The sequence below is a fragment of the Loxodonta africana genome, chromosome 11 (assembly GCF_030014295.1).
Source record: "Loxodonta africana isolate mLoxAfr1 chromosome 11, mLoxAfr1.hap2, whole genome shotgun sequence".
NCBI lineage: Eukaryota > Metazoa > Chordata > Mammalia > Proboscidea > Elephantidae > Loxodonta > Loxodonta africana.
Genome location: NC_087352.1, coordinates 89,263,732 through 89,276,356, shown reverse-complemented (window position 1 = coordinate 89,276,356; position 12,625 = coordinate 89,263,732). Strand labels below are relative to the sequence as shown.

At 37.2% G+C, this 12,625-nt stretch overlaps 1 protein-coding gene across 3 annotated transcripts in view; it reads right to left on the bottom strand.

Annotated features, from left to right (window-relative positions):
* ROCK1 (Rho associated coiled-coil containing protein kinase 1) overlaps positions 1 to 12,625 on the bottom strand; it is a 183,590-nt gene that overhangs the window by 66,114 nt on the left and 104,851 nt on the right. For all 3 annotated transcript variants that reach the window (XM_010586825.3, XM_023543947.2, XM_064294665.1), the window contains 2 exons: positions 10,325 to 10,373; positions 1,124 to 1,259 (listed from right to left, as the gene is read on the bottom strand). In XM_010586825.3, the coding sequence (XP_010585127.2) occupies positions 1,124 to 1,259; positions 10,325 to 10,373 (185 nt within the window). The remainder of the gene's footprint in view (positions 1 to 1,123; positions 1,260 to 10,324; positions 10,374 to 12,625) is intronic.

The following is a 12,625-nucleotide window of genomic DNA, read 5'->3' as shown; positions in this document are numbered from 1 at the left end:
CTGGGTATGAAATGTAATTGTTATTTCCCTAATAAACCCCATAATCGTATCATCTGTGAGCTCTATGTGGCCACTGTAATGAATTATCGAACTCAGCAGACAAGTAGAAAGTGCTGTGCGAGGAACAGCTGGCGTCAGAATTAGTAAAGACAGGGGAGAGAGGAGGCCTGTCTGGCCTCCACCTCATGCGAGTCTGCCTTGTACTGTTGATCCTTGTTCTCCTTCCCCCTTATGAAGTTAGACAAGGTCAGACACCATCCTCACACCGTTTCTACAGCATCTGTATGCTAATGTACAAAAACACAGAGCCCTGGTGATGCGGTGGCTGCTAACGAAAAAGTCAGCAGTTCTAATCCACCAGACGCTCCTTGGAAACCCTACAGGGCACTTGCTTTGTCCTAGAGGGTCCCTACGAGTTGGAATCGGCTAGATGGCGACGGGCTTGGTTTCAGGTTTATGCACTTATATATAAATAGATAAGCACTCTTGTTTTAAACACAAAGGATCTCTAATTTGTTTTTGTCACTTAAAGGTCTAAGCTGAAGATTCTTAATTATAACAATACATAAAGAGACACTTTATTCCTTCATAAGTTGCATAATATTCTACCATACAGATGTATCAGAATTTACTTTATCATTGATTACATTCATGTTTATAATTTTTGCATTTTAAACAATGCTATGACTGCTTTGTATATACATCTAGAAGTGAAATCACTGGATCAAGGGGCGTAGAAAGCTTTTTTAAATGTATTTTTAACACTACTGGTAAAGTTCATGATAGTCTAGCTGAGTGGTTTTCAAAAGTGGCTGCCTGATAGAATCACCCGGGAGCTTGTAAAAACACTCATGCCCAGGCCACATGTCTAGACCAGTTAAATTCGAATTTCTGAGACCTTGGCATTAGTATTCTTTAAAGCTTCCTTAGGAGACTGCAACACACCCACAAAGTTAAGGATTGCTACTATAGCTAAAATGCTATTTACTGCTGACTTCAATATGTTACCATTTATACTGGGATCTGGGTATTTACTTGGTCAGATATATTAAGATTGTGGCTTCATAAATATATCACAGGCACTTGGAAATTCTAAGGTTTTTCGAAAGAAGCAACAACTTACCTTCATTTTCTACATTCCTTCTCTTCTCATTTTCCTGTTCAGCTTTTCTTTGGTACTCATTAATTCTATGCTGTAGCAACATTTTCTCCTTCTCCATCTGTGACACTGTAGATTCTAGATTCCTTCTTTGGCTCCCCTGGAATTATAATGACAACTTATCACTGTAATTAATATTCCTCATTTATTTCGGAGAATAGTTCTTTAAAATTTTTTTAAAAGATGAAGATTTGATATGAACTTTTTGTTTGAAAATCAGACAGTATCTCCTAACAATGACAACTTTCTAATAACAGAATTAGCTTGCCTTATAAGACAATGAAAATTCTCTCATTTGAATTAGATAAGTAAAAATTTCAAAGATTTTTTAGTCCATGATTAAAAAACAAAGAATCTCAAGTAAGACCAGACTTACCGGTCTGATAGAGACTGGAGAAACCCCGAGAGTATGGCCCCCAGACACCCTTTTAACTCAGTACTGAAGTCACTCCTGAAGTTCACCCTTCAGCCAAAGATTACACAGGCCCATAAAACAAAACAAGACTAAAGCGGCACACCAGCTCAGGGGCACAAGAAGGCAGGTGGGGACACGAAAGCTGGTAACCGGGAACCCAAGGTCGAGAAGGGGAGAGTGCTGACATGTCGTGGGGGTTGGCAATCAATGTCACAAAACAGTATGTGCATTAATCGTTTAATGAGAAACTAATTTGCTGTAAACCTTCATCTAAAGTACAATAGAAAAAAAAATACAATGAATCTACTTTTAAAAGTGACTTTTTTGAATCAAGTCACTGTATTAGTTCAATACCATGGCATTGTATTATATCATCTATATTATTTACAATCCTAAACTTAAGATATGAAATATTAAAGTGATCAGATAATAATTACATTATGTGATAATTAGTGATGCAAAGCTCAAATGGTACTAAATGGTACATGATGGGCAGTGAGTCAGCTGGTTCCTCTGTCTCCCTTAATTCTCTTCCTGTTTCGACAACTTACTTATCTTTTCTAAGATGTCCTTTGTATCTACTTATCAATGTATGCTAAATAGTGATAAATGATATACTTATTTTAGAAAAAGAAACTATAGGGGAGGAGACAGTTAAAGAAAAAAAAAATCCAAATTTTAACAACTTGAAAATTTATCTTCTGTTTCTGAGTTACCACTATCAGTATATCCTGATTTTAATGTTTCTTTTTCTGTGAAAATATACATAATAGAACGTACACCTAGTCAACATTTTCTACGTGCACATTTCAGTGAAGCTGGTTACACTCTTCACATTTTATCACTATACTCATGAGTTCTACCCATATTGTTTCACCATCATTAATTTAGACTCTCTGTCCCCAACAGTTCTCCTTTGAGAGTTACTGTTGTCAATTTGATCTCATATATATATTTTTTCTTTTTGTTTCCGGTTTATTTCACTCAGCATAACATTTTCAAGGTTCACTGATGCTACAGTACGTATCACAATTTCACTCCTTTTGTTTTATGTCTGAATAATATTCTGTTTTATACATATGTATACACACACACACACACACACAGGAAACGCTGGTGGCATAGTGGTTAAGTGCTATGGCTGTTAACCAAAGGGTCACCAGTTCAAATCCGCCAGGTGCTCCTTGGAAACTCTATGGGGCAGTTCTACTCTGTCATATAGGGTTGCTATGAGTTGGAATTGATTTGATGGCACGGGGTTTGGTTTATACATACACACACACACATACACACAAGAAGCCCTGGTGACAAGTGTTTCAATGATCCACCACTAACTGCAAGGTCAGCGGTCTGAATCAACCCAGCAGCTCCACTGGAGAAAAAACCTGGTGATCTGCTCTCGTACAGATTAAAACCCCCCTGCTAAAACCCGCTGCTGTAGAGTTGATTCCAACTCATAGCAACCCTATAGGACAGAGTAGAACTGCCTCACAGGGTCCAAAGAGCAGCTGGTGGATTCGAACTGCCGATTTTTTGATAAGCAGCTGTAGTTCTTAACTACTACACCACCACGGTTTCCAAGATTAAAACAGAAGACCCCAAATCTGTTGCCACTGTGTCAATTCCAACTCGTAGCGACAGCAGAGTACGGTAGAATTGCTCCATAGGGTTTCCAAGGCTGTAAATCTTTTTTTTTTTAAATCCCCAGCCCTGGGATTTTTTTTTTTTTGGTATCTTGGGCTAATATTTTCCTTGTGTCTTTGGTGTTTTCTCATTCTCCTCTGTTCCAAATGGGTTGGGACCAATCGATGTATCTTAGATGGTGGCTGCTCACAAGCTTTTAAGATCCTAGACACCACTCACCAAAGTGGGATGCAGAATATTTTCTTAATAGACTTCGTTATGCCAATTGACCTAGATGTACCCCCAAAACCATGGTCCCCAGACCCCAGCCCCTGCTAGTCTGTCCCTCAAAGTATTTGGTTGTGTTCAGGAAACTTCTTAGCTTTTGGTTTAGTCGAGTTGTGCTGGCTTCCCTTGTAATGTGTACTGTCCTTCCCTTCACCTAAAATGATTCTTATCTAGTACCTAGTTAGTGAATTCCCCTCTCCCTCGTAATCATCAAGGAATGTTTTCTTCTGTGTTTAAACCTTTTCTTGAGTTCTTAAAATAGTGGTCTTAAACAATATTTCTCCTTTTGTGACTAATTTTCACTCAGCATAATGCCTTCCAGATTCATCCGTGTTGTAAGATGTTTCACGGATTCATCATTGTTCTTTATTGTTGTGTAGCGGTCCACTGTGTGTTTGTACCATAATTTGTTTATCTATTCATCTGCTGTTGGCACATAGGTTGTTTCCATCTTTCTGCTATCGTGAACAATGCTGCAACGAACATGGTGTGCATATATCTATTCGTGTGGCGGCTCTTATTTCTCTAGGATATATTGCAAGGAGTGGGACTGCTGGATCGTATGGTACTTTTATTCCTAGCTTCTTAAGGAAGCGCCAAATCGTTTTCCAAGGTGGTTGTACTATTTCACATTGCCACCAGCAGTGAATAAACATTCAGTCTCTCCAACATTTATTATTTTGTGTTTTCTGGACTAGTGATACCCTTATTGGGGTGAGCGGGTATCTCACTGCAGTTTTGATTTGCTAATGACCGTGAGCATTTCCTCATATATCTATTAGCCACCTGAATGTCTTCTTTGGTAAAAGTATCTGTTCAAATCCTTTACCATTTTTTAATTGGGTTGTCTTTTTGTTATTGAGGGTTTGCAATATCTTGTAGATGTTAGAGATTAGACCCTGATTGGTATGTTGTAGCCAAATTTTTTTTCTGTAGGTTCTCTTTTTACTCTTTTGGTGAAGTCTTTGGATAAGCACAAATGTTTGATTTGTAGGAGCTCCCAGTTATCTAGTTTCTCTTCTGGTGTTTGTGCATTGTTAGTAATGTTTTGTATTCTGTTTATGCCATGTATTAGGGCTCCTAGCATTGTCCTTATTTTTTCTTCTATGATTTTTATCATTTTAGATTTTATATTTAGGTCTCTGATCCATTTTGAGTTAGTTTTTGTATGTGGTGTGTGAGGTATGAGTCTTCGTTTCATTTTTTTGCAGATGGATATCCAGTTACGCCAGCACCATTTGTTAAGGAAACTATCTTCCTCATTTAACGGACTTTGGGCCTTTGTCAAATATCAGCTGCTCATAAGTGGATGGGTTTACGTCTGGATTCTCAATTCCGTTCCATTGGTTTATGTATCTGTTGTTGTACCAGTAACAGGCTGTTTTGACTACTGTGGTGGTATAATAGGTTCTAAAATCAGATAGTATGAGGCCTCTCACTTTGTTCTTCTTCAGTAATGCTTTACTTATCTGGGGTCTCTTCCCTTTACAAATGAAGCTGGTGATTTGTTTCTCCATCTCATTAAGAAATGCTGTTGGAATGTGGATCGGTATCGCATGGTATCTTTAAATCGCTTTGGGTAGAACTGACATTTTCACAATGTTGAGTCTTCCTATCCATGAGGAAGGTGTGTTTTTCCACTTATGTAGGTCTCTTTTAGTTTCTTGCAGTAGTGTCTTGTAGTTTTCTCTGTACAGGTCTTTTATGTCTCTCGTTAGATTTATTCCTAAGTATTTTATCTTCTTGGGAGCTACTGTAAATGGTATCAATTTGGTGATTTCCTTTTTGAAGTTCTCTTTGTTGGTGTAGAGGAATCCAATTGATTTTTATATGTTTATCTTATATCCTCATACTCTGCTGAAATCTTCTATGAGTTTCAGTAGTTTTCTTGTGGGTTCTTTGGGGTTTTCTGTGTATAAGATCACATCATCTGTAAATAGGAATACTTTTACTTCTTTTGTACCAATTTGGATGCCCTTTATTTCTTTTTCTTGCAGTATTGCTCTGGCTAGGACCTCCAGCACAATGTTGAATATGAATGGTGATAAAGGGCATCCTCGTCTGGTTCACATTCTCAAGGGGGATGCTTTCAGACTGTCTCCATTTAGGAATGATGTTGGCTGTTGGCTTTGTACAGATGCCCTTTATAACCTTGAGGAATTTCCCTTCTATTCCTTTTTCCTGAGTTTTTATCAGGAATGGGTGTTGGACTTTGTCATATGCCTCTTTTGCACGGATTTTAAGATCATCTCGTGATCTTTTATGTGACGGATTACACTGATGTTGAATCATCCTTGCATACCTGGTATGAATCCCACTTGGTCATGATGATTTTTTTTTTTTTTTCTATTGGCTAGAATTCTGTTGAGGATTTTTGCATCTATGTTCAGGAGGGATATTGGTCTGTAATTTTGTGTGTGTGTGTTGTCTCTACCTGGTTTTGGTATTAGGGTTACTCTGGCTTCATAGGATGAGTTGGGAGTATTCCATCCTTTTCTATGATCTGAAATACCTTTAGTAGTGGTGTTAACTCTTCTCTGAATGTTTGGTAGAATTCTCCAGTTAAGGTGTCAGGGCCAGGGCTTTTTTTTTTTTGTGGGGAGTTTATTACCTCTTCAATCTCTTCTTTTGTTATAGGTTTATTTAGTTGTTCTACCTCAGTTTGTGTTAGTTAAGATAGTGTGTTTCTAGAAATTTGCCCATTTCCTCTAGGTTTTCAAATTTGTTGGACTATAATTTTTCACAGTATTCTGTTAATGATTTTTGAAATTTCAGGTGGGTCTGTCGTGATCTCACCCATCTCATTTCTTATTTGGGTTATTTGCTCCCTTCGTGTTTTTCTTTTGTCAGTTTGGCCAATGGTTTATCAATTTTGTTGATCTTTTCAAAGAACCAGCTTTTGGTCTTGTTGACTCTTTCAAATGTTTTTCTATTTCATTTATTTCTGCTCTAATTTTTATTATTTCCCTTCTTCTGGGTGCCTGAGGGCTTCTTTTGCTGCTTTCAGATTTGTTCGAGTTGTAGGACTAATGTTTTGATTTTCGCCCTTTCTTCTTTTCGGATATGTGCATTTATGAATTGACCTCTGAGCACTGCTTTTGCTGTGTCCCAAAGGCACTGGTAAGATGTGTTTTTATTCTCATTTGATTATATGAATTTCTTTATTCCATCCTTGATTTCTTCTATATCCCAGTAGTTTTTGAGCAAGGTGTTGTTCAGTTTCCATGTATTTTTTTTTTTCCTTTTTCTATTATTGATTTCTACTTTTATAGTTTTATGGTCAGAAAAGATGCTTTGTAATATTTTGATGTTTTGGATTCTGTTAAAGCTTGCTTTGTGGCCTAACATATGGTCTATTCTGGAGAATGTTCCATGTGCGTTGGAAAAGAAAGTATACTTGGCTGCTGTTTGGTGGAGTATTATGTATATGTCTATGAGATCAAGTTAGTTGACTGTGGCATTCAGATCTTGTGTCTTTATTAAGCTTCTTTGCAGATGTTCCATCCTTCACCGCAAGTGGTGCCCTGAAGTCTCCTATAGATTAATTCTTTAAAAAAGCAAGGCGCTCAAGGTGAACATTCTTTACAAGTTGAGCTAAACTGTTTAGTTTAAAGATGACTTTATGGGAGTTTCACTTCGAGGCTTAAAGATTACCTCAGGGCAATGGATTTAGGGGTTCCCCCAGTTTCAGTGGGTCCAGCAAGTCTGATTTCTATATGAATTTCAAATTCTGTTCCATATTTTTCCTCTTTTAAATTGGGTCCTTGATCAAAATGTTCAGTAATGGTGATTTTGGCATCAGTATTCTTTAGAGCTGCCCAGGACATTTTTATCTTAAGGCTCCACCCAGAGAACCCTCTTTTTAGAGCATGTTTTTCTGGGCTTTCCCATCTTTAAGCAGAAACATTTTTTAAGGATGCACAGAAAACAGATTATAGGGTCACTGTGAGTCAGAAATGACTCAATGGCAACGGGTTTGGTTTTTTTTTTAAAAGACAGATTTAGTAAAATTTGACATACACTATTAAGGTCTTTCCAATTCTATGATTTTATCTATCCTAATTTTATTTTTTGTTAACTTTTAATTTTGAAATAATTATAGCTTCGTAGGAAGCTGGAAAGATAGTACAGAAAAGGCCCATGTATGCTTCCCTCAGCTTTCCCCAATAGTTATATTATTGTAACAACAGTACAATAGCAAAATCAGGAAATGGACATTGATCTAAAATGTATATAGTTCTGTCATTTTATCAAGCGTGTAGATTCATGTAACCACTACAATGAAGATGTAGAGCTATTCCATTACCACAATGATTTCCTTTACAGCCACACCCATCCTTATTTCCCCACCATACCTATCTCTGGCAACCAACAATCTGTTCTCCATCTCCATAATTTTATCATTTTGAGAATGTTATATAAATGGAATTATACAGTATGTGATCTTTTGAGATTGGCTTTTTTTCCCCCCACTCTGCATAAACCGAAACCAAACCCACTGCTGTTGAGTTAATTTTGACTCAGCGAACCTACGGGACAGAGTAGAGCTGCCCCACAGGGTTTTCAAGAAGTAGCTGGTGGATTTAACAGAAGACTTTTTGGTTAGCTTAGCAGCCGTGCTCTTAACCAGTGTGCCACCAGGGCTCCATGCCCTTAAAACACATCCAAGTTTAGTTGACTGTATTGATAGTTCATTCCTTTTTGTTGCTGAGTAGTATTCTACGGTATGGATATACCAAAGTTTATTTAACCATTCACCTACTGTAGGACATTTTGGTTGTTTTAAGTTTGGGGCTATTACAAATAAAATGGCTATAAACAATACCATATCCTATGTATCAGGTTTTTGACAGCTTTATATAAGTCCTCATTTTTCTGGGATAAATGCCCAAGAGTACAGCTGCTAGGTCGCATGGTGGCTGCATGCTTTGTTTTTTTTTGGTTACACTTTTTTCCAAGAATGGCTGTACCATTTTATGATGTACGAGTGATCTAGTTTCTCCACATCCTCACTTAGCATTTAATATTGTCACTATTTGTAACTTTATTTGTTCTAATGGTTATATAGTGATATCTCAAGGTGGTTTTAATTTGCATTTCCTAACGGCTAGTGATGTCTCATTTCTGTCAGGTGGAGGTAGAAGTCCATGTTCCCCACTTGGCCTCTGCTGACACCCAGGGGTACAGAGGGATGGACTCCTTGATACTACTGGACGGGAGTGGAAGTTCTGACACCCCACTAGGCCTCTACTTATAATACCATGGCTGGGGAGGGAAGAAGTGGTACGTCATTGCGGCTCCCCAAGTGACCTCTACAGACACCATAATGTGTGTGTGCATCCTCCACACTGCAGTGGGGAAAATGCTCTATACCCCAGCAGAGTGGGAGGGGCACTTCATTACTGCTGGGTGGAAGTGTAAGTCTATGCTTTCCACATGGTCTCCACTGAATGTTTGGGGGAAAGCGGGAGGTTTGTTACCACCCAGTGGAGATGAAAGTCCCTCTACTCAGCCTTCTCTGATGCCATAGCAGCAGGGACTAGAGGGGCTGAAGTATGTTACAGTCTGGTGGAGGCAGGAGACCCTCACAGTCTTTACTGGGAAAGGCTGGGGGAGAGGGGCTGCAGTTCTTCTGTGGTGTTTCGGTAGAACAGGGTGGTGATCGTGTAAAAGCTTTCTGACTTGCTAACCTGCCCCCTTTAATGGTTCTTTGGCTAAGGAAAGCAGACTTTTCTTGGGGCTTTTTCTATTTATTCTTGTTGTCATTTCCAGGTTGCCCACTTCTCCAGTACCTAGTCTGGAATATATGCAAGAAAAAGAAAGCCCAGGGTACTCATTCCTGTGTGATTTCTCTGGACAAGTACTACCGCTGGTCTGCCTTCTTCTCTTTACCTTTTAGAATCTTTTTATGTTTATTTTATATTCAGTGTCTAAGGTTTTTAGCTGTACATAGTAGGTGAAATAGAAAAAAAGTACTTTTACTCCATCTTTCCAGAACCAGGACGATTCTAATTTTATAATTAAGATCTCCTCCACTTCAAATTTGGAAATCTGATTAACTTAAACCTTGTACACTTAAATTTTATTTGTGCTTTAAAAAACTAAAAATGGAGAATATACAAAAGGGTTTCTGAAACACTTATTGTCACATAAATAGTGTTAAAACTAATATTAACCAGGGGGCAAGTTGGTAAAATATTACCTAAATCTTCCCAGGTGACTATATGCATATCTAAAATTACCACTAAAAGAAAAGAGTGTATGCAGGGAATTCTTTATACTTAAAATAGAAACATATTTTACAAGTTGACTAAGATAAATGAAAACATATATATTTACAAACATCTGAATCATGAAATGTTTATGCTGTGTTTCCCTGATAATAAAAAATTCTTGTCAGGTGACCATGACAAATGTTAATAATTCTAAAATCAATATATTTCCCATTTGGTCACACGAGGTGATGTCAATGTCAGTACTTTTTAAATATTTTAAATCGTATTCTTCCCTCTTTCCTATCTGTCTCTTTCTGCTACAATTTCAGGTTCCATTTCTTATCTCTTGATGCTCTTGGTCCCTTCTTCACAAGCACTGAACTGAAACTTATGTACCAAATTCCAGCATGGTTTTAGGATAAAACTACACAAAAGAAACAAAATATAATTTATTCTGTATTACTTGAGCCTGCAGTCAGTCCCAAGGTGAGACCTTCATCATAATTTACTCTGGTTTTATTTTGTGTTTCAACCTATAGAGTTCAAATGTAACTTTTTTAGGAAACAAACTGAGAGGGAGAAAAATCTCAAAAAGGAGAATTTCTGATTAGAAACAAAAATTACCTCTTCATCCAATTCTTTCATTATCTTGTCTAGTTTTATGTTTGAAGTTCTGTAAAAACAAAAGCAATACAGATTAGAAATGTTTATTTTTTACTGCCCAGGAGTTAAATATCCACATTTCTTACTTTTCTACTTGACCATGGTTTCTTAACCTTTTTCTGTGCCATGGATCCCTTGGGCAGCCTGGTGAACAATATTTTCTATGACCTTTTCTCAGAATAATACTTTTAAAAACATAAAATGTATAGGATTAAAATAAGCCAATTATACTGAAATACAGTCTAAAACTTAAAAAGAAAAAAAAAGTATGATTCAGCAATATATGTGCTTCTTTGTTAAACATTAAATCACAAGATCTAGTGGCAATAATTTCAAAGAAGTGATGAACATAAACGGTATTTGGAGATAACTGTAACACCTATAATATAAAAATAAAATGTGATTTCTATTGGTGGTAAAAAAAAAATTCACAGGTTCTGCTAGTAACTGAATTGTTGCCTATGCTCAAAACTGAAGGAAATGTTAAACTTCAGTTACAAGTTAGAGAAAATATTTTTCTCAAATTCCATTCACAGACCCTCTTTTGGGGAGGTTTGTGGATACATGGTTAAGAATTCCTAAACTTCCTCATGTAATAATTGCTATCACACAAAAATTAGCCGTTAAGCAAATGAAGGGAAAGGTTGATATAAATCAAATCAGTAAATGTACCATTTGGCAACTTAAGTAAAAATCTGAGATTACTGAAACTATTATCTTCATCATAATTTGCTATTTTTGGTTCAAAAGGTAATTCTGAGCTTCAGATCTACATATGCAATATTTCCACGTGATGTCTCATCAAATATCTCATTCAGAATTTCTAAAACTAAATATTCCCTCTGTTCCACACCCCAAGCCCCCAGTACCAATCTGCTCCCTTCTGGGGCCCTGAAGTAAATATACCACCCAGGAATCATCTTTGACTCATCTTCCTCCCTTATTCCCATTTAGCTGATAAATGCCAAGTGCTGTCAATTAACCAGAGGTTTTTTTTTAAAACAATATTTTATTGTGTTTTTGGTGGAAGTTTACACAACACAGATTAGGTTCCCAATCAATAATTTCTATACAAATTGTTTAGTGACACCGGTAGCATTCTTCACAAAGAGTGAGCACTCTCATCATTTCTGTTTTGGTTATGCTGTTTCCAGTAATGTAATTTCCTGCCCCCTTACCTTCTCTGTTTTACAGCAATTGTTGACTGTTTGGTCTCATATAAATGATTTTTTAAAAGAACATAATAGTCACAGGTAATATTCTTTATTTTGTGAGCCAACCTGTTATTTAGCTAAAATGTGGCCTCAGGGGATAATTTCAGTTCAAAGTTTAAAACAGTATCTCAGGGCAATAGTCTCAGGGAGTCCCCTAGTCTCAACCAGTCCAGTGAGTCTGGATTTTTAAGAATCTGAGATACTCTTTCACATTTTTCTCCTATTCTGTCAGGTTCCATCTATTGTGGCCCTGATCAGAACAACCAGTAGTGGTACTGGGACATCACTTAGTTCTTCTGGTCTCAGGGTAGATTAGGCCATGGTTCATCAGAGTTCTTTTCAAAGAACTTTTGATTTTTTTAAAAAAAAACTTTTTAGTTTAACAACTTTCAGTGTTTTTCTATCACCCTTAGGTTAAAGTCCAAATTTCTTAGCTTGTCAAAAACAAAGTACTCCAAGATCTAGATCCCTGGCTGTCTTCCCAGCCTCATTTCAGGTTTGTCTTTCTCTCGTGCCTTACTGACCAGTCTAAACTCTCTAACCTCAGGGCCTTTTAGATACCCATTTCCTGGACCCTAACACTTTCTCCTACTCTTCCCCTACTATTTCCAGTTGACTCTCTGTTCTCTGACAATAATATAGGCATCTCTTTCTGTATTCTTGTATCACTTTATTCTCTCTCCATCATAATACACATCACACTTATTTATAATTACTTGTCTTCCCAGCTAAATTACAAGCTCCATGTAGACAGGGATTATGCCTTGTTTTATCTGGTACTATTTTTTTTATACTGCCCAGCGAGCACATTACCTGACACATAAACTGAAATTTTTGTTGAATGAATAAATATAGCTAAAGTGATTTGAAAGCAGAGAATTTGACTAGAAGCAGTCCTGACTCAATCTATATGTGCTGGCAGAGGGGGCACAGGGAGACTTTTGACAAAGTTTGTTTCTAGCTCGCCAACTTAGTTCAACCAATTTCTTTCAATCCCTGCCTGGGGAAGAGGCTGCAAGGAGGACAAGGAATGTCAACCCTTAAAAAA